Consider the following 22862-nt stretch of genomic DNA (forward strand, 5'->3'; position numbering starts at 1 on the left):
GGCAAACGGAATGTGGCCCCAGATACTTCCACACAGGCATTTTGCTCTTCAATGTCAATGTCGACTCTGGCGGATCTGCATATGGACTTATGCCATCCTGGCGTTACCCATATGTTGCACTTTGGTAGATTTTGAGCGCACACTCTCAACGGAGGACGTAAAGAAAACATGCTCCTCCTGTAGGATTTGTGCAGAAATGAAACCACAATTCTTCCGCCCATCAGATGACTTACTCATACATGCAATGCAGCCTATGCAGAGGCTCAGCATAGACTTTAAAGGGCCATTGCCTTCGTCGGCGCAGAAAACCTACCTACTTACGATGGTAGATGAGTATTCACGCTTTCCCTTTGCCTTCCCCTGTCCCAATATGCTTACCTCTACGGTAATTAAATGCCTCAATCAGGTCTTTTCCCTTTGCGGGACGGCCAATTTTATCCACCCAGATCGGGGTCCCTCCTTTATGTCGAGTGAACTTAAAAGTTCTCTCTCCCAACGGGGAATCGCCTCGAGTAAGAACACCATATCATCCAATCGGCAATGGACAGGTTGAACGATACAATGCCATCATCTGGAACGCTGTCCGTCTGGCACGGAGGTCACACAACCTACCAGACCAGCAGTGGGAAACTGTGCTCCCCGACGTGTTACACTCTATCAGGTCTCTTCTCTCCACATCCACTAATGTCACACCTCATGAGCGATTCTTCAAGTTCCGGCATCGCTCTACACACGGGACATCTGTCATGATTGGTGGCTCCAGGCCCTGTGCTACTCCGGAGGTTCGTCCGGTCTGCCAAGAACGACCCTCTCGTTGACGAGGTGGAGTTAACGGAGGTAAACCCCACGTATGCGCACGTGCGGTACCCCGATGGCCGGGAGTCCACCGTCTCGCTCAGAGATCTGGCTCCCTGCCCAACCGGTCACACGGGCCCGAATGATGAAGGATCCCACGACGATGTCAACACTCCGCACCCCTATGAAGATGACGCCCAACCCGAGACATCGAGGGATCTGCCGGCAGTGCTACCGGATCAACTCAGGCCACCCGAAATCAGGACGCCGGACAATCTCCAGCTACGACCCAGGATGAGGCCAGCTCTACGCCTGTGGGGACCCGCACCCGGAGTCATGATATTCCCAGGCCTCCACAGGACGATCAAGACGACACGGACTCTACCGACTTACCGGTACGGGCCAAGCGACCCAGGGACCAGGACACGGTCCGGGGAGACGTGCCTTCCAGTCACAAGTAGAAAGCTAAATGACTACGGCTATTTTTGGTCCACCTAGTCCGTTAAAAAGGAAGACTGGACTTTAAACCTTTTAGGGAGGAAGAATGTCATAAATCACAACTTCTACAAGAAGTAACTCAGGAAGTACTACTGAACAGCCAGCTGAGGGCGCCGTCCGAGGAGTATAAATACTCAGGCATGGGCCCAACTTGGCCAGAAACAATCTGGAAACAGGAAGCTAGTGACTACTAACTAGACCTCCATGTTTTGTTACAAGTCAATTAAAGCCTTGCTTTATGTACAACCAAGTGCGTAGTGAGTCTTTATTACATCAAATACAATTTGACTTATCTAATCATAATACATTGAAAGTTACTTGGCATAACATCCCTATTGTATTAAAATAACTCCAACTCATTCTAAGCAACGACATAAGAGATCTGCTAATACCATTACATTAATGAAGTCAGTCATCACCCCTTCCCCCAGGTAAAAAAAACACTATGCAGGGTTTTAAATGCCAATGGTAGCAAACTTAGGATCCAAACTCAACAAATAAATGTAAACAGACTTGTATGAAAGATAATTGGCAAATGTTACTGTGGCAGGCAGATTTACCTTCATCATAAGGATACTAGACACAAAAATACAACCACTTAAAAACGCTCAATATAAACTTTACTTGACTAAAACTTTTGAAATTTGTCCTTGAGGTTTTTTTTCCAAATAATTTTGAAGAACAGACCAGAAACTTCTGTAAGCTGAATATTTTATCACTACAGTCAATTGAACAGTATTGATGCATCTTGGAAAATTAGGTATGTTACACAATCAAAAAATCAGCCAAGAGAACCACAGCTCTGGGCAAAAATATCATGGTCAAGCCCAAGCTTTTGAGAAATGCTGAGAGCTTCAATGAAGGAAGTAAAAGACAATGGGATCAATATTCACTGTCAGCCACTGGTTTCTCACTTGAAAAACAAGTGGCCAGCAGTTGAAAGTATCGGGGGGGGGGGGGGGGGGGGGGGGGGGGTGGCGGTTGGCACCTCGACCACCCCATTGACAAGCAAGGCCTGTTTGATTCAATGTTCAGTTGGGATTGTGCATGGGCAAGCAGCATGCGTGCGTGTTTTGGGCTTAAATATGGAAATCGATGTCCTCGCCAGTTATACAGCCCCACTTGCATTTTTCAGGTATAAATGGGTGGACTGTGCACTCCACACGTTCTACCCATTTTTAAACTAGGCAACGAGCAGCCTAGGCAGCTGTCCCTGAAGGGACCACCGGTGGTCGCTCAAGAAAAGATCCAGAAATGTTTATGGGGCTGGGAGGAGCAGGAGTGCGCTGCAAAAATAATACAGCCTGTTGCCAACCTGTGCTCGCCACCTTGAGATTAGGTCTTTCCTCCCGAAGACCTGTCCTGATGAGCAGCTCGGCATGGGAACCAGCCAATTTGCTGCTGCTCTCAACTAGCAAGCTGCAGCAGGGTGCTCAGCTCGCATTCAAATTCGGCCCATACCCAAAAATGGTAAGGGTCTCCAAACGCTGGCTTTGAGCAGGCAGCACAGCTGCTCTGCCAAAATCACCCCCATTTCAAGTAGTTTCTACTAACTAAGTTGAAGCACTGGCCTACAATTTCCAGGGTCCAATTTCTTCCCTTTCTCAAATAATGGGACATGAGCCACCCTCCAATCCACAGGAACTAATCTGTATCTCAAAGTATTGAATACTTAAGCCAGTGGCTCACGTACAGTCCCCACATTTCCCTAAGCATTCTGGGGTAAATTGCAATGGCACCATCAGCCCTGAAGCACATTCTTGGCTAAACCACAATTACTTCTAATAAAAACTTTTAGCTACACACAAGAAATAGGAGCAGGAGTAGGCCATATGGCCCCTCGGGCCTGCTCCGCCATTCAATAGGATCATGGCTGATCTGAATCTAGACTCACGTCCACTTCCCTGCCCTCTCCCCGTAACCCCTAATTCCCTTATCTGCTAGGAAACTGTCTATCTCCATTTTAAATTTATTTAATGTTGCAGCTTCCAAAGCTCTCTGGGATAGCAAATTCCATAGATTTACTACCCTCTGAGTGAAGAAGTTTCTCCTCATCTCAGTTTTGAAAGGGCAGCCCCTTATTCTAAGATTATGCCCCCTAGTTCTAGTCTCACCCATCAGTGGAAACATCCTCCCCGCATCCACCCGATCAAGCCCCCTCACAATCTTATATGTTTCGATAAGATCGCCTCTCATTCTTCTGAACTCCAATGAGTAGAGTCCCAACCTACTCAACCTTTCCTCATACGTCAACCCCCTCATCTCCGGAATCAACCGAGTGAACCTTCTCTGAACCGCCTCGAGAGCAAGTATATCTTTTCTTAAATATGGAAACCAAAACTGCACGCAGTATTCCAGGTGTGGCCTCATCAATACCCTGTATAACTGCAGCAAGACTTCCCTGTTTTTATACTCCATCCCCCTTGTAATAAAAGCCAAGATTCCATTGGCCTTCCTGATCACCTGCATACTAACTTTTTGTGTTTCATGCACCAGGACCCCCAGATCCCTTTGTACTGTAGCACTTTGCAGTTTCTCTCCATTTAGATAATAACTTGCTCTTTGATTTTTTTCTGCCAAACTTTCCAACATTATATTGCATCTGCCAAATCTCTGCCCACTCACTTAGCCTGTATGTCCTTTTGCAGGTTTTTTATGTCCTCCTCACTCACTGCTTTCCCTCCCATCTTTGTATCGTCGGCAAACTTGGATATGTTGCACTCGGTCCCTTCCTCCAAATCGTTAATATAGATTGTAAAGAGTTGGGGTCCCAGCACGGACCCCTGCGGAACACCACTAGTTACTGATTGCCAGCCCGAGAACGAACCATTTAGCCCAACTCTTTGTTTTCTGTTAGATAGCCAATCTTCCACCCATGCCAGTATATTACCCCCAATCCCATGATTTTTTATCTTGATCAGTAATCTTGTGTGGAACCTTGTCAAATGCCTTTTGGAAGTCCAAATACACATCATCCACTGGTTCCCCTTTATCCACCCTGTATATGTTACATCCTCAAAGAATTCGAGCAAATTTGTCAAACATGACTTCCCCTTCGTAAAACCATGCTGACTCTGTCCTATTAAATTATGTTTATCCAAATGCTCTGTTACGGTTTCCTTAATAATGGACTCCAACATTTTGCCAACCACAGATGTTAGGCTAACTGGTCTATAGTTTCCAGCTTTTTGCCTACTTCCCTTCTTAAAAACGGGTGTTACATTAGCAGTTTTCCAATCTGCTGGGACCTTTCCCGAGTCCAGGGAGTTCTGGAAAATCCCTACCGCCACTTCTCTCAAGACCCTAGGATGTAGGCCATCAGGTCCAGGGGATTTATCCGCCTTAAGTCCCATTATTTTACTAAGTACCATCTCCTTAGTGATTTTAATCGTGTTTAGCTCCTCCCCCCCCATTGCCCCATTTGTCCAGTGTTGGGATATTGTTAGTGTCCTCTACTGTAAAGACCGATACAAAATATTTGTTCAGCGTCTTTGCCATCTCCATGTTCCCCACCACTAGTTTTCCAGTCCCATCCTCTAAGGGACCAACGTTCACTTTAGCCACCCTTTTTCTTTTTACATAGCTGTAGAAACTCTTGCTGTTTTTATATTTTTTGCCTATCCTGTAATACTGTGATCATCATCAACAAGTTGTATTTATACAGCACCTTTAACGTAGTAAAACGCCCCATGGAGAGGGGTGATGAAGGCAGATTTTAAGGGGCATGGGGAGGAAACAGTACCCGAGGAGAGGGAACCGTTAACAATATCAGTTAACGTGGGGCCCAGGAAGGGAAGTTGGGAGGTCAACAGCTTGGTCGGAATAGGATCAAGGGAGCAGGATGTGGGTCTCATGGACAAGATGAGCTCAGCGAGAGCAAGGCAGGAGATGGTATAGAATCTAAAGATGTGAGTTCAGGGCTAGGGCAGCTGAGAACATTAGGGGAAATTTGGCCTGGTTGGCATGGGGAAGGGAGGAAGGCGGCAGAGGCAGCTTAACAGATGGTCTCCATCTTTGTGACAAAAAAGTCCACGAGCTCCTCGCACTTGCTGTTGGAGATGAGTGGGGGAGGCAGGGGAGGGTGGTTTAAGACAGACAGTTTGTGGTGGAAGAGAGAAGCCTGGGGCTATCTTTGCATTCCTGGTTGATCTTTGAATAGTGAGCAGTTTTAGCGAAGATAATGGTTTATGTGGTCCAACCAGATCTGCCAAGGGATGGTTAAACCAGTTGTCTGCCAAAGACGTTCAAATCTGCATCCCTTGGACTTAAGGGAGCGGAGATGAGGAATATACATGGGTGATAGGGAGTAATGGTTTTAATGGGGACAAGGGCATCAAAGGTGTTGGAGCAGGTGTGATTTAGCAGCTGCGGAAATGTCATGCTGAATTGTGGGCCAAAAGCTAGATAATTGGGATTTTGAAAGTGCAGTAGTGAGTTGAGGGAGTTTTTTTTTCCAGGGGCGGACACAGAAAGAAGTGGGGTTGGGGGGGGGAAGGGGTATATGGATAGGGAGCGATACAAAGAAATTATCAGAGATTGGCTGATCAGCGATAGTTACGATGGGAGTAGCGAGCGGAGCAAGTGGTGAAAATTATAGCCAGGCGGGGAAGCTTCATTAAGGAGAAAGATGTTATCACCCATCAGCCATGTCTCTGCCAAGACCATGTCAATGTGATCATCCACAATAAGCTCATGGATGGCAAGAGCCTTGTTCACAAGTGAACGTACATTCTGGAGGGAGAAGCAAAGAGGGGCACTAATAGCATATCCACTGGCAGAGTCCACAGGGTCAGAGCTGGGAGCGACGAGGGGGACTGGAAGGAGGTTGACAAGATTAGTTTCCTATTAATTTTAAAGACCAGTAAATTATACAATTGAAAAGTAATTAATTCCCTAGATGTGACTGCCAGTAGATCTAAAGTCAGTTCCATACACCGTTGCTCCAACAGGCAGTAAGATAAGGCCCTTGGGGCGATTTGACAGTGAGGCAGCCCAAGACTGTGGAGCATGTCTTTCAGCAACAGTCTCTACTGTCTAGCCTTCACAAGAGGAATAGTGATAGCTCGTTGAAATTGACCGGAGCTGCGGGGTGGATCGATGTTGATATCATTAGTGTTCTTTGCGGTCACCATACTGGCTGGAGTGGATGGGATTAATTGACGGTGGCATTTCATCCGAAGGATTGATCTGGTCCAACAGTTCTCATCAGCAAGCCAGCCCTCTCCCCAGTGTTGTGAGATCCCAGCCTCCCCTTTAAACAAAACAGCTCTGCCGAAGAAACTCAGGATACATCCCTAGTGCTATGATAGCTGAGGAGCACCCTTACAAACCACTGTTACAGCCGCCATGTTCAACTGTTGTGACTTCTAATATAACTGAGGAAAGCCTTGGCATCACAACTGTAATTGTCCATTATCCTTTTATTTTAATTTAACATTCCTAATTCTGGCTTTAGTTATCCTCAACTGCTTTTTATTCCTGTTCTAACTTTCTTGCCAACTTAACCTTTTATAATATTGAAACCACTTCATTAATTTCTCTATGAACATCCTTATTTATCCATTTTGGCTTCACTTTACCTTGAATTTCTTAAGAAATATATAAAACAGTTCATTGACTTTCAACAGCTACACCAAATATTTCCTTGTAAGTGAAAGTTGAGCCCTCATGAAATTAGATGGCAACAATTTTTTTTAATTTTTATTTATTTTTTTATTTTTTTTTGAAGTCTTCTTAACCTAGATTATTTCAGCACTCAAATTTCAAATAATTATGATGAATTCCCCAAACCTTTAAGAAGGTCTATCCAAACATTTGACTTTGACCAACCAATGAGTTCAGTGGCCCGCCTACATAATATCATTACATCAAGGTCATTAACATTCTTGGCACACAGCTGTTGTCCCATTAATTTTAGCATTCCATAGAGGTTCTGAAAACACAAGCAGGTATCAATTGTGTCGCCTCTTTGGGTAGGGGAACAAATACTATTTAACCCACAAGAAATAGCTATGGCAATTGATTACTGCAGTACAATTCCTATAACCACCAAAATAGTGCATATATACTAAACGGTATTTTTTCCAACTCACTGATCACAGAATTGTACTTTTTAAAAATTAATTCCCAGGATGTGGGCATTGCTGGCAAGGCAGACATTCATTGCGCATCCTTGGTTGCCCTTGAAAAAGGTGGTGGTGTGTTGTTCTCTTGAACCGCTGCAGTCTGTGTGGTGAAGGTGCTCCCACAATGCTGTTAGGTAGGATGTTCCAAGATTTTGACCGTGTCAACAATGAAGGAACAGCGATATATGCCCAAGTCTGGATGGTGTTCCACTGCACCAGCTGCCCTTGTCCTTCTAGGTGAGGGGTGAGATCGGGGGGTTGGGACTGCCGAAGAAGCCTTGGTAAGTTGCTGCAGTCTATCCTGTAGATAATACACTGCAGCTACAGTACACCAATGGTGGAGGAAATGGGTGTTTAAGTCAGAGGATGGTGTGCCAATCAAGCGGACACTTTATCCTCGATACCATCAAACTTCGAGTGTTATTGAAGCTGCACCCATCCAGGCAAGTGGAAAGTATTCCATCACACTCCTGACTTATTAAATGTAGATGGTAGCAAGGTTTAGGGGAGTCAAGAGGTGAGCTAATCGTCACAGAATACCCAGCCTCTGACCTGCTCTAGCAACCATGGCATTTGTGTGGCTGGTCCAGTTGAGTTTCTGGTCAGTTCTGGAGCACAGATCATAACAGCCGGGATATTGTCAGGGCCTGTAGCCGTTGCGGAGTCCAGGGTACTTGGTCATTTCTTGATGTCACGTGGAGTGAATCGAATTGGACCTCAGAAGGAGGCCGAGAAGGATCATCCACTCGACACTTCTGGCTGAAGATAGTTGGGAACACTTCAGCCTTGTCTTTTGCATTCACATGCTGGGCTCCTCCATCATTGGATGAAGATTTCCACGGAGCTTCCTCCCCTCCTCCTGTTAGTTGCCCACCACTATTCAGGAGTGGATGTGGCGGGACTGCAGAGCTTTGACTTGATCCGTTGCGGTGGGATCACATAGCTCTCTGTGTAGCATGCTTCTTCCACTGTTTAGCATGCATGTAGTCATGTGTTGTAGCTTCACTAGGTTAGCACTTCATTTTCAAGTATGCCGGGTACTGCTCCTGGCATACTCTTCTACACTCCTCATTGAATGAGGGTTGGTCATCTGGCTTGATAGTAGAGGAGGAAGGGATATGCCGGATTACGAGGTTACAGATTGTAGGGGTAATGACACCTTCCCCCCCCTTATTGAAGCCTCCCTGCCTGGCTATACTTTCCACCATCTGTGCCGCCTAAACCACACTAGCGGCCTGGCCCTCATCACCAAATCACACTTTAGTCTACCCCCTAATCCTCTAGCATCCTCTCTTACTATGACCACCTCCCCTTGTTCCACCCCTCTTGCCTCAAAATTTTTGTTCTCTACCACCCAACCAAGTTTTGCAACCAGTTATCCTCACTGCTTTCCTCCCTCAGTCTCTGCACCAAGCAACTTCTCATCCTCAGTGATTTCAACCTCCATCTCAACTCACCTTGCCCTACCTCCTCTGAATTCACTGCCCTGTACTCCGTTAACCTCTTCCTCCATATAAGCTCTCCTACCCATATTCACGGGCACTCCCTCAACCTTGCCATCTCACGTAGCCTCTCTACTCCAATCATCTCAAATCACAGATAAAATTCATTTATGGGATGTGGGCATCGCTGGCAAGGCCAGCATTTATTGCCCATCCCTAATTGCCCTCGAGAAGGTGGTGAGCCGCCTTCTTTAACAGCTGCAGTCCGTGTGGTGAAGGTACTCCCACAGTGCCGTTAGGTAGGGACTTCCAGGATTTTGACCCAGCGACGATGAAGGATCGGCGATATACTTCTATGTCAGGATGTTGTGCGACTTGGAGGGGAACTTGGAGGTGGTGGTGTTCCCATGCGCCTGCTGTCCTTGTCCTAGGTGGAAGAGGTCGCGGGTTTGGGAGGGGCTGCCGAAGAAGCCGTGGCGAGTTGCTGCAGAGCATCTTGTACTGTGGCTGCAGTGTGTACCATCTACACCGGTGGTGGAGGGAGTGAATGTTTAAGGTGGTGGATGTGGTGCCAATCAAGTGGGCTGCGTTGTCCTGGATGGTGTCGAGCTTCTTGAGTGTTGTTGGAGCTGCACTCATCTAGGCAAGTGGAGAGTATTCCATCATACTCCTTACTTGTGCCTTGTAGATGGTGGAAAGGTTTTGGGGAAGTCAGGAGGTGAGACACTCGCCGCTGAATACCTAGCGTCTGATCTGTTCTTGTTGCCACAGTATTTACGTGGCTGGTCCAATTAAGTTTCTGGTCAATGGTGACCCCCCCCGGGATGATGATGGTGGGGGATTCGGCAATGGTAATGTCGTTGAATGTGGTTGGACTCTCGCTTGTTGGAGATAGTCATTGCCTGGCACTTGTGGCGCGAATGTTACCTGCCACTTATCAGCCCAAGCCTGAACGTCATCCAAGTCTTGTTGCATGCGGGCATGGACTGCTTCATTATCTGAGGAGTTGTGAATGGCGCTGAACACTGTACACTGTACAATCATCAGCGAACATCCCCATTTCTGACCTTATGTTGGCAGGAAGGTCATTGATGAAGCAGCTGAAGATGGTTGGACCCAGGACACTGGCCTGAGGAATTCCTGCAGCGATGTCCTGGGGCTGTGATGATTGACCTTCAACCACCACAACCATCTTCCTTTGTGCTAGGCATGACTCCAGCCAGTGGAGCGTTTTCACCCCGATTCCCATTGACTTCAATTTTACTAGGGCTCCTTGATGCCACACTCGGTCAAATGCTGCCTTGATGTCAAGGGCAGTCACTCTCACCTCACCTCGAATTCAGCTCCTTTCTCCATGTTTGGACCAAAGCAGTAATGAGGTCGGGAGCCGAGTGGTCTTGGCGGAACCCAAACTGGGCATCAGCGATCAGATTTTTGGTGAGTAAGTGCCGCTTGATAGCACTGTGGATGACACCTTCCATCACTTTGCTGATGATTGAGAGTAGACTGATGGGGCAGTAATTGGCATGGTTGGATTTGTCCTGCTTTTTATGGACAGGACATACCTGGGCAGTTTTCCACATTGTCAGACAGATGCCAGTGTTGTAGCTGTACTGGAACAGCTTGGCTAGAGGCACGGCTAGTTCTGGAGCATAAGTCTTCAGCACGATAGCTGGGATGTTGTCAGGGCCCATAGTCTTTGCTGTATCCAGTGCACGCAGCCATTTCTTGACATCACGTGGAGTGAATCGAATTGGCTGAAGACTGGCTTCTGTGATGGTGGGGACTTCAGGAGACCGATATGGATCACCTACTCGCCACTTCTGGCTGAAGATGGTTGCAAATGCTTCAGCCTTGTCTTTTGCACTCACGTGCTGGGCTCCACCATCATTGAGGATCAGGATATTCTTGTAGCCTCCTCCTCCAGTTAGTTGTTTAATGCTCCACCACCATTCACTACTGAGTGTGGCAGAACTGCAGAGCTTTGATCTGATCCGTTGATTGAGAGATCGCTTAGCCCCGTCTATAGCATGCCGCTTCCACTTTTTAACATGCATGTAGTTCTGTGTTGCAGCTCATTTTTAGGTACGCCTAGTGCTGCTCCTGGCATGCTCTTCTACACTCCTTATTGAACCAGGGTTGGTCCCCTGGCTTGATGGTAAAGGTAGAGAGGGATATGCCAGGCCATGAGGTTACAGATTGTGGTGGAATACAATTCTGCTGCTGCTGATGGCCCACAGCGCCTCATGGATGCCCAGTTTTGAGCTTCTAGATCTGTTCTGAATCTATCCCATTTAGCACGGTGGTAGTGTCACACAACACGATGGAGGGTGTCCTCAGTGTGAAGACGGGACTTCCGTCTCCACAATAACTGTGTGGTGGTCACTGCTACCAATACGGTCATGGACAGATGCATCTGCAATGGGTAGATTGGCGAGGACGAGGTCAAGTAGGTTTTTCCCTCGTGTTGGTTCTCTCACCACCTATTGCAGGCCCAGACTGGCAGTTATGTCCTTCAGGACTCGGCCAGCTCGGTCAGTAGTGGTGCTACCGAGCCACTTCCTTATACCTCTCAGCACTCATGTCTCTTCCCCCACCCAACCCCACTTATTTCTGCACCTGCCCCTGGAATAAACTCTCCTTCAAGTCACTTACAACGGCACTTTCAAATTCCCAACTATCTAGCTTTTGGCCATCCATTCACCACAATACTTCTGCAGCTGCTGATCTGCACAATCACAACCTCACCTCCCCCTTTGATGCCCCCGTCCCCAGAAAACCCTTACTTACACTGGTTGTTTCCTGCCTCACCCACACCACCAATTCCATACCCTCCCTGGCCACTGTCTCAGGATGAACCAGATTGTTCACAACCTTGCCATCCTATTTGAGCCCAAGCTGAATTTTGGACCCCATATTCTTTCCATCACCAAGACTGCCTACTTTCAACTCTAATATTGCCCATCTCCACCCCGTCACAGACCATCTGCTGCTGAAACCTTCATCCGTGCTTCTGTGGGATTGCGGATTAACTGGAGTTTGTGGCATTCAGGAGGGCATTGGAGAAGTTAAATCTGAAGGCTTCAGCAGTGGTGGGGCTGCACGAGGGTTGGAGACAGGCAATAATTATAAAGTAAAAGTCGGTGATCTTGGTGATGGATCAATTGTAGGATTTGAAACTCAGTTTAGTGTCGAAAATGAAAGTGCACCACTGGATTCAAACAAGTAGCTAACAAGAGGGATAGAATCAGCAGCTAATGGCAACATTTTTGCTGCAACACACAAAAAGGCCTAGGTCTTGTCATTGTAGAGCTGGAGGGCTATTTTTCCACTGGAACAGAGAAGGTTAAGGGAGGGATCCAAGCGATAAATTATGAAAACTTTTGAGAGGTCAAATGAAAAACTGTTCCATTGGTTGGCATATCAGTAACAAGGGGCAGACTCAGAATTATCACCAGAACTAAGGGAGAAGTTGGAAGAATCAACCCCCTCCCCCCCACACAAATGAAAGGTCTTGGGGCAATAGCGCAAAACGGGAGATAGTGAATCGGCAGGCTGTTTTACAGTAGTGATTGAAACAGAGACTATATCATTTAAGATAATTGTAGGAGTTCAAATAATTGAATATTGTGTTTGTGTAGCTCCAAACACATCCCATCCATACAAGATATTATTGCTGAAATGCAGAAACACTTGCAATAAAAGGAGTCCCTAGGATTAATGTACTTTTAGATAGAAGCAAAAGATTTGCCACTTACCTGATAATACAATTTAATATGATGCACCAAACTGGATAAATTTTTAATTCGGAGTGACACATCATTGTTTACTTTCTTGTTCAGCCTTTGATTTACTGATTTAGGGTTGCTGAAAGACAAGCAGCAGGAAAATTAAGATTAAATATTCTGTTTAGATGACAAAAAGCACTAGTAAATGCATAGCTGAGTCTCATGAATACTTGTTTTTGAAAATCAAATCATTGACAGTTAAATTGTATTATTAAAAAAAAAAGTGAAGAGGGAGTTTATTATTATACTACTAGTCGATCTCCCATTACGTTGCGCGTGGTTACATAGTGCAAGGGGTAAGAAGCTGGGCTGGTGGTGGGGCAAACATGGCTACTGAAAGTATTTCAAAAATAAACTTGTGAAAGACATGTTCAGAGACAGTGGAGTGTTTTTCTGACTGGCTCAAATGTCCCAGAAACTAATATAATACCAGCCAGGAGCAGAACCAAAGGTCCAGGAAACAAACTGAATATTTTTAACAACATGAGCTAGAACAGCCAGCTGCAAGAGTGACACTTCACTGGACACCGAGGCTACATTCTGTTTGGCACATTTTTTAGTTTTTTTAAGAAATCTCTCTCTATGGCAGTCAGATGGTGTGGTTAAAACAATTGCTTTATTCAGCCACACAGATAAATTCCAGACAGAACATCAGAAACCAGACTGTAAAATATTGACAAAATATGCATTTTTTCAGCAAAATCAAAAGTCGTGTGTCTAGCAGGTATTTTCCCATTTACTTCCTGCAACGTCACACTTTTGCTGTCATGCTTCATGGATAGGTCTTAACAGCAGCAAATTAGAACCGAGTACAAAACATACGAATTAAAAGTGAGGACAGCAGTTTGCAATACAAAACTACTAACGGCTTATGAAGACAACCAATTCTGAAGTAGCAGTCAGAAGCTTGCAGTAAAAGAAAAACTAAGAAAATCAAATTACTCAAAACGCCTTTTGAAAAAAATCTAAATTTTCTCACGAACTGAAATTTCTGAAGACCAAAATATGGTTTAAAAAAAAATAAACATGAAATAATTACTAATGTAACTATTCTAGGGAAAGGAAATGCAGGTGGGGTGAACAATGGGTGGCCGATCTGATATTGCCTATTTTATGTCTCTGACAAAGTTGAAAGTTCCGCCCCGTGCCCTTCAAAATGTTGAGCAACCAGATTATAAAAGCAACCTACCTAGAAAATCAATGAAGGGAAAGAAAGATTGGATTAAGAAAAAGAGGGGAAAAAAGAAAGCAAGAGAACAAAATTTAAGTTTTAAAAGTCTCTAACAACAGTGGGAGAAAAGGCCTCGGACATAGCGGACCTGAGTGGCAGCATAAATACAGCGGGAGAAAAGGCCTTGGACAGAGCGGACCTGAGTGGCAGCATAAATACAGCGGGAGAAAAGGCCTTGGACAGAGTGGACCTGAGTGGCAGCAAGAGGTGGAGTGGCAGCATAAATACAGCGGGAGAAAAGACCTCGCAGAGTGGCAGCGGTATATTTATTCAGCGATTTCAAAAACAACAAAAAAAAATCAAGGAGTGGTCACTGGACAGCAGGTAGGTGATTGGTTGGTGAGTATTACAGTTTTTTGCTCTAAGCTAGGGAATTGAGTTCTACCTATAACTTAAACTAGATCTAATTAGTTAAAAATTAAACTAGAAGTGCACTCAATTGACTATATAAACTTATCAATTAAATAACTAAAACAAGGCTTTATAAGGATGGCAGTGCAGGTGGTGTGCCGCAACTACAGCATGTGAGAGTTTGTGGAAAGCATCACAATTCCGGGCGACTATCTCTGCAGCAAATGTCTGCATCTTGAGGAATTTCAGCTTAGAGTTGTTGAGCTGGAGTCCAAGGAGCAGACACTGCGGGGCATCAGGGAGGGGAGAGTTACCTCAACACTCCATGAGGCAGTCACACCCCTTAGGTTAGGTAGTGGTATAGCTCTGGTTAGTGCTCAGGAGACAGGAGGGTGTAACTGCAACTCAAGCAGGTAAGGGGACCCCAATGCTGGAGGAGCATAAGAACATAAGAAATAGGAGCAGGAGTAGGCCATTTGGCCCTTCGAGCCTGTTCTGCCATTCAATAAGATCATGGCTGATCTTCTACCTCATCTCCACTTTCCTGCACTATCCCCATATCCCTTAATATTCAAAAATCTATAGATCTCCGTCTTGAATATATTCAACGACTGAGCCTCCACAGCCCCCTGGGGTAGAAAATTCCAAAGATTCACCACCCTATATGAAGAAATTTCTCCTCGTATTAGTCCTAAATGGCTGATGCCATATTCTGAGACTGTGACCCCTGGTTCTAAACTCCCCAGCCAGGGGAAACATCCTCCCTGCATCTACCTTGTCAAGCCCTATAAGAATTTTGTATGTTTCAATGAGATCGCCTGTCATTCTTCTAAACTCTAGAGAATATAGGCCTAGTCTACTCAATCTCTCCTCATAAGACAATCCCAGGAACCAGTCTGGTGAACCTTGGTTGCACTACCTCTATGGCAAGTATATCCTTTCTTCGGTAAGGAGACCAAAGCTGTACACAGTACTCCAGGTGTGGTCTCGCCAGGGCCCTATAGAATTGCAGTATGACGTCTTTACTCGTATACTCAAATCCTCTTGTAATAAAGGCCAACATACCATTCCTGACGTCAGGGAACCCCGCCAGGGTAAGTGAGGCATGCTGTGGGTCTGCTGTAATATTTGTGTATAGGTGACAGCTGCAGAAGCGGTGTGAAGGATCCAATGGGACCACTGGTGAGTATCAGAGGTAAGGAGAGGTTAGGAAAATCATTCTTAATGTGTTTAGATTTTTCTGTAGGTGACAAGCTTTGAAGCGTTTGTGTGGCCTCACCTCATTGGGAGAAGAGACAGGTCGCTTCTGTAACCTCACCTGCAGCTGCCATCTGTTTTATCCTAAGGAGTCATTGGAGAGCCTGGGTGCAAGTGGTCAGAATAGACCAGATGAATGCGTGGCTGGAGAGATGGTGTAGGAGGGAGTGATTTAAATTCCTGAGGCATTGGGACCGATTCTGAGGAAGGTGGGACCTGTTCAAGCCAGACGGGTTATACCTCGGCAGAACCGGGACCAATATGCTCGCAGGGGGGTTTGCTAGTGGGAAGGATTTAAACTAGTTTGTCAGGGGGCTGGGAACCTAAGTGTGGGCCCAGAACAGAGAGAAACAAAGCTGGAAGTGCAAGTTAGAAAAGTAGTCAGCAAAACTAGTAGGGAGCAGAAACAAAGGCCAACAGTAAAGAGGTTCAAAGTGCAGAAAAGTTTTAAACAGGCAAAGTTGAAGACACGTTATCTAAATGCACATAGCATTCGCAACAAGGTGGATTAATTAATGGCACTAATAGAAGTAAATGGGTAGGATGTAATTGCCATTACAGAGACATGGTTGCAGGGTAACCAAAGCTGGGAACTGATTGTTCCAGGGTACTTAACATTTAGGAAGGACAGACAAAAAGGAAAAGGAGGTGGCGTAACACTGTTAATAAGGGATAAGATCAGTACGGTAGAGATAAAAGATCTTGGCTCGGCAGATCGTGATGTAGAACTGGAGTCAGTTTGGCTGGAGATAAGAAACAGCAAAGGACAGAAAACATTGGTGGGAGTTGTGTATAGGCCATCAAACAGTAGTGGTAATGTAGAGCACAGTATCAATCAAGAGATTAGAAGTGCATGTAACAAGGGCAATACGGTAATCATGGGGGACTTTAATCTACATATTGACTGAGCAAATCAAATTACCACTAATGGTGTGGAAGACGAATTCTTGGCATGCAAAAGAGATGGTTTCCTGGATCAGTATGTGGAGGAACCAACCAGGGAACAGGCTATTCTGGATCTGGTACTGTGTAATGAGAAAGGGCTAATCAATAATCTTGTGGTAAAGGGGTCTTTAGGGACAAGTGACCATAATATGATTGAATTTTACATTAAGTTTGAGAGTGACGTAGTCCAATCTGAAACTAAGGTCTTCAATCTAAACAGAGGAAACTACAGGAGACTTTGGTTTATCCGGAGGTTATATGTCCAGAATACTCGATCTAACGGCAAAAATCAGGAGCCGTTTTCTGTAAGTTTTTTTTAGTTCTCGTTGCTTTTCCCCCCCCCCCCCCACCGCCGCCCCCGCCCCCCGGCCCCCCCCCCCGCCCCCCCGGCCCCCCCCCCCGCCCCCGCCCCGCCGGCCCCGGCCCCGCCCCGCCCCCCCGCCCCGCCGCCCCCCCCCCGGCCCCCCCCCCGCCCCGCCGTCCCCCCCCCCCGCCCCGCCGTCCCCCCCCCCCGCCCCGCAAGTCAGGCACTGCAAGGTCTGTAGCTTTAGCAACAGCTTCAGCGAGAGACGCTTGCAGCTGCAGCCGACTGTTTTGAAGCTGCTGCTAAGCAACAGGGTTTGTTGATTCACACGGAGCTTTTCAGTTCCGTATCTCTCAACATTAACGCTGGTATGTCCGGCACGTTTGATGGTACGGCACCAGCTCGGTCCCGTCAGTGCCGGATATCAGAAAGTTTCCTGTACAAGGGTGTGAGGGATAAGTTGGCCATGGTAGATTGGGAGACTACACTAAAGGGTATGAAGGTGGACATACAATGGCTAACATTCAAGGAAATAATGCATAATTTGCAACAAACACACAGTATTATCCCTCTAGGGCATAACCCAAAAGGAAAAGTGATCCAACCATGACTAACAAAAGAAATTAAAGCTAGTACAGGTAGACTACCCTTTATCCGGACTTCCGAAAACCGAAACCCTCTAAAAACCGAAGGTTTTTTCGTTCAGCGTAAGTCGTGCGTACGAACGAAAAAACCTTCGGTTTTTAGAGGGTTCCGGTTTCGGAAGTTCGGATAAAGGGTAAGTCGTGCGCACGACCCCCCGCCGGCCCCGACAACCGCCGACCCCGCCTCCCCCGCGGACACCGCCGGCCCCGACAACCGCCGACCCCGCCAGCCCCGACAACCGCCGACCACCCCCGCGGACCCCGCCAGCCGACAACCGCCGACCCCGACAACCGCCGACCCCCCCCGGCCCAGACAACCGCCGACCCCGACAACCGCCGACCCCCCCGCGGGCCCCGACAACCGCCGACCCCGCCAGCCCCGACAACCGCCGACCCCCCCGCGGACCCCGACAACCGCCGACCCCGCCAGCCCCGACAACCGCCGACCCCCCCGCGGACCCCGCCGGCCCCGACCCGACTGACTTACGCTGAGCGTCAGTTGTGCGCACGACCCCCCGCCGACCCACCTTCCGAAATCCGAAATTCTCCTTTATCCGAAACTCGGCTGGTCCCGAGGTTTTCGGATAAAGGATAGTCTACCTGTATTAAGTCAAAAGGAGGAAGCTTATAAAGTTGCCAGAAAAAGCAGTCAGCCTGAGGATTGGGATCTTTTTAGAAATCAGCAAAGGGGGACCAAGAAATTGATAAAGAAAGGGAAAATGGAATATGAGCACAAACTAGCTATAAAAACGGATTGTAAAAGCTTCTATAGGTATGTGAAAAGGAAAAGACTGGGGTTGGTAAATGTAGGCCCTTTACAGTCAGAGACAGGAGAATTTATAATGGGGAATGAGGAAATGGCAGAGAAATTAAATAAATACTTTGTTTCTGTCTTCACGGAGGAAGACACAAAATACCTCCCAGAAATAAGAGAAAACCAAGGGTGTGGTGAGAATGAGGAACTTAAAGGAATTATTAGTAAAAAAACAGTACTAGCAAAATTAATGGGACTAAAAGTTGATAAATACCAAGGACCGGATGACCTACATTCTAGGGTTTTGAAAGAGATGGCCATTGGGATAGTGGACGTATTGGTTGTCATCTTCTAAAATTCTATAGATTCTGGAACGGTTCCTGCAGATTGGAGGATAGTAAATGTAACCCCGCTATTTAAGAAAGGAGGGAAGAGAGAAAATGGGGAAGTACAGACCCGTTAGCCTCACATCAGTAGTTGGGAAAATGCTGGAATCTATTATAAAGGATGCAATAACTGGGCACTTAGAAACTAATACTGTAGTAAGATTGGGCAGAGTCAACATGGATTTATGAAAGGGAAATCCTGTTTGACAACCGATTGGAGTTCTTTGCGGATGTAACTAGTGGAGTAGACAAAGGGGAACCGGTAGATGTGGTGTATTTGGATTTTCAGAAGGCCTTCAATAAGGTCCCACACTAGAGGTTGAGGAACAAAATTAAGGCACATGGAATTGGGGGTAATATACTAGCATGGATTGAAAATTGGTTAACAGACAGAAAACAAAGAGTAGGGATAAACGGGTCTTTTTCAGGATGGCAGGCTGCGACTAGTGGGGTACCGCAAGGGTCGGTGCTTGGGCCCCAGCTATTCACAATCTATATCAATGATTTGGATGAGGTGACTAAATGTAACATTTCCAAATTTGCTGATGACACAAAGCTAGGTGTCAGTGTCAGTTGCGAAGAGGATGTGAAGAAGCTTCAAGGGGATTTCGATAGACTCAGTGAGTGGGCGAGAACATGGCAGATGGAATATAATGTGGATAAATGTGAAGTTATCCACTTTGGTAGAAAAAACAGAAAGGCAGAATATTTCCTAAATGGTGAAAGATTGGGGAATGCAGATGCTCAAAGGGACCTGGGTGTCCTTGTACACGAGTCACTGAAAGTGAATGTGCAGGTGCAGCAAGCCATTCGGAAGGCAAATGGTATGCTGACCTTCATTACAAGAGGATTTGAGTACAGGAGTAAAGAAGTTTTACTCCAATTATATAGGGCCTTGTTGAGACCACACCTGGAGTACTGTGTACAATTTTGGTCTCCTTACCTCAGGAAGGATATACTTGCCATAGAGGGAGTGCAACAAAGGTTCATGAGATTGATTCCTGGGATGGCGGGACTGTCATATGAGAAGAGATTGAGTAAACTAGGCCTGTATTCTCTTGAATTCAGAAGAATGAGAAGGGATCTCACTGAAGCATACAAAATTATTACAGGGCTTGATAGGGTGGATGCTGGGAGAATGTTTCCCTTGGCTGGGGAGTCTAGAACCAGGGGCCACAGCCTGAGGATAAGGGGTAGGCCATTCAGGATTGAGATGAGAAGAAATTTCTTCAGAGGGTGGTGAATCTTTGGAATTCTCTACCCCAGAGGGCTGTGGAGGCTCAGTCATTGGGTATATTCAAAACAGAAGTCGATAGATTTCTGACTAGTAAGGGCATCAAGGGATTTGGTGAAAGGGCCAGTGAATGGAATTGAGGCAGATCAGCCATGATCTCATTGAATGGCGGAGCAGGCTCGAAGGGCCTACTCCTGCTCCTATTTCTTATGTTCTTATTGACAGCACCTCAATGCTGTCAAACACTGACAAATCATCTGTCAAAAATAAATAGTACATGTTCCTTTAAGAAAACCGGCAGATGAAGTGTCATCAACTGACGTCATCTGACACTGGCTTTCCTTTAATTGGCGGGCTTAACAAGGCCAATCAGGGGAAAATAGCGTCTGTGCATCGGACGTCGCTGGGGCCGGGACGAGAACCCGGATCCAGCCCAAAGTATTTGTTTAATTTCTCTGCCATTTCCTTATTCCCCCATTATAACTTCGCCTGTCTCAGCCTGTAAGGGACCCACATTTACTTTTGCTAATCTTTTCCTTTTTACATATCTATAAGTAGCTTTTATAGTCTGTTTTTATCTCTCTCACTAGTTTACTCTCATGTTCTATTTTCCCTTTCTTTATCAATTTCTTGGTCGTCCTTTGCTGTATTCTAAAATCCTCAGGCTTACTACTCTTTCTGGCAAAATTATAAGCCTCTTCCTTTGATCTAATACTATCTTTAAGTTCTCTTGTTAGCCACGGTTGGATCACTTTTCCTGTGGGGTTTTTGTGCCTGAAAGGAATGTATATTTGTTGTAAATTATGTATTAATTCTTTAAATGCTAGCCATTGCTTGCCTACCATCATACTTTTTAATGTAGTTTCCAATCTACCTTAGCCAACTCGCCCCTCATACCTACGTAGTTTGCTTTGTTTAGATTCAAGACCCTAGTTTCGGATTTAACTAAATCACTTTCAAACTGAACATAAAATTCTATCATATTATGGTCACTCTTCCCTAAAGGCCCCTTTACTACAAGGTTATTAATTAACCCTTTCTCATTGTACAATACTAGATCTAAAATAGCCTGTTCCCAAGTTGGTCCTTCAACATACTGATCTAGAAAACTATCTTGCATACATTCCATGAATTCGTCCTCCACACTATTTGGTTTGCTCAGTCTATATGTAGATTAAAGTCCCCCATGATTACTGTATTACTCTTGTTACATGTGCCTCTAATTTCCTGATTTATACTCTGCCCGACATTACAACTACTGTTTGGGGGGCCTATAAACAACTCCCACCAACATTGCTCCGCTTCTTCCTTGAACAGAGGCCTGACCAGTCCCCATCCACCACGACCCTCCTCCGCCTGGCTGAACTTGTTCTCACATTGAACAACTTCTCCTTTAACTCCACTAATTTCCTCCAAATCAAAGGTGTTGCCATGGGTACCCGCATGGGTCCTAGCTATGCCTGCCTTTTCGTGGGCTATGTGGAACAATCTTTGTTCCAGTCCTACTCGGGTCCCCTCCCTCACCTCTTTTTCCGATACATTGATGACTGTATCGGTGCCGTTTCCTGCTCTCGCCCCGAACTTGACAATTTCATTCACTTTGCCTCCAATTTCCACCCTTCCCTCACCTTCACATGGTCCATCTCGGACTCTTCCCTTCCTCGACTTCTCCGTCTCCATCTCTGGGGATAGGCTATCGACCAATATTTACTACAAGCCCACTGACTCCCACAGCTACCTGGACTACACTTCCTCCCACCCCGCTTCCTGTAAGGACTCTATTCCATTCTCCCAGTTTCTCCGCCTCCGCCGTATCTGCTCCGACGACGCCACCTTCCACACCAGTGCTTCAGACATGTCTTCCTTTTTCCGCAACCGAGGATTCCCCTCTACTGTGGTTGACACTGCCCTCGACCGTGTCAGTTCTATCTCCCGCACTTCTGCCCTCACCCCTGCCCCTCCCGGAACCACGATAGGGTTCCCCTTGTCCTCACTTTTCACCCCACCAGCCTCCACATTCAACGGATCATCCTCCGGCATTTCCGCTACCTCCAAAGTGATCCCACCACCAAACGTATCTTCCCCTCCCCTCCCCTTTCAGCATTCCGCAGGGACCGCTCCCTCCGAGGCACCCTAGTCCACTCCTCTATCACCCCAAACAGCCCTTCCACTTCGCCTGGCACCTTCCCGTGCAAGCGGAGGAGATGTAACACCTGCCCCTATACCTCCCCCCTTCCCACTGTCCAGGGCCCCAAACACCCCTTCCAGGTGAAACAGCGATTTACTTGTACTTCTCGCAATCTAGTATACTGTATTCGCTGCTCATGATGCGGTCTCCTCTACATTGGGGAGACCAAACGCAGATTGGGTGACCGCTTTGCGGAACACCTCCGTTCAGTCCGTAAGGGTGACCCCGAGCTTCCGGTCGCCTGTCATTTTAATTCACCGCTCCATTCCCACTCGGACCTCACCGTCCTTGGCCTCTTGTATTGTTCCACGGAAGCTCAACGTAAACTCGAGGAACAGCACCTCATCTTCCGATTAGGCAGTCTGCAGCCTTCCGGACTCAATATCGAGTTCAACAATTTCAGATCATAAGCTCGGCCCCCATTTCATTTTCTCTTGTAATTGTTCCACTCCTTCCCCCCCCCCCCCCTTCCTTTTGTTTCTCTCTCACACCTGGCAGCTATCTTTTGCCCTGCCAGTACACTTTACACCTAATCCCAGCCTATTACCATCTCATCTAGCTTCTAATCTCTTACTTCTTTTGTTTCTTTTATTCTTTTGTCCGATCGCAGCCCTGCCTCCGATCTAGTTTCTTTTCTTTCCAGTTTTGAAGAAGGGTCCAACCCGAAACGTCAACTCAAATTTCTCTCCACGGATGTTGCCTGACCTGCTGAGTTTTTCCAGCATTTTCTGTTGTTATTCCCACCAACATTTTCTGCCCCTTGCAGTTTCTTAGCTCCACCCAAACAGATTCTACTTCTTGATTTTCAGAGCTAAGATCCTTTCTCTCTGCTGTCTTTATCCCATCCTTTATTATCGGGGCTACCCCTCCTCCTTTTCCATTTTGCCTATCTCTTCTAAAAGTTAAGTATCCTGGAATAT

General features: G+C 46.4%; 1 protein-coding gene across 18 annotated transcripts in view; it reads right to left on the reverse strand.

Moving 5' to 3' along the window:
• Positions 1–22862, reverse strand: part of LOC147121217 (girdin-like) — a 456789-nt gene that overhangs the window by 424912 nt on the left and 9015 nt on the right. For 17 of the 18 annotated variants that reach the window (XR_015077512.1, XR_015077511.1, XR_015077513.1 and 14 more), the window contains exon 3: positions 12619–12727. The exons of the other annotated variant lie outside the window; for it this stretch is intronic. Coding sequence is in view for 14 of the 17 variants with exons in the window: in XM_085981375.1 (XP_085837501.1) it covers positions 12619–12727 (109 nt within the window). In the remaining 3 variants the exon portion in view is untranslated. The remainder of the gene's footprint in view (positions 1–12618; positions 12728–22862) is intronic. 18 annotated transcript variants of the gene reach the window in all.

This window comes from Somniosus microcephalus, chromosome 3 (genome assembly GCF_052327205.1).
Source record: "Somniosus microcephalus isolate GS21.2 chromosome 3, FLI_Smic_1.0, whole genome shotgun sequence".
Taxonomy (NCBI): domain Eukaryota; kingdom Metazoa; phylum Chordata; class Chondrichthyes; order Squaliformes; family Somniosidae; genus Somniosus; species Somniosus microcephalus.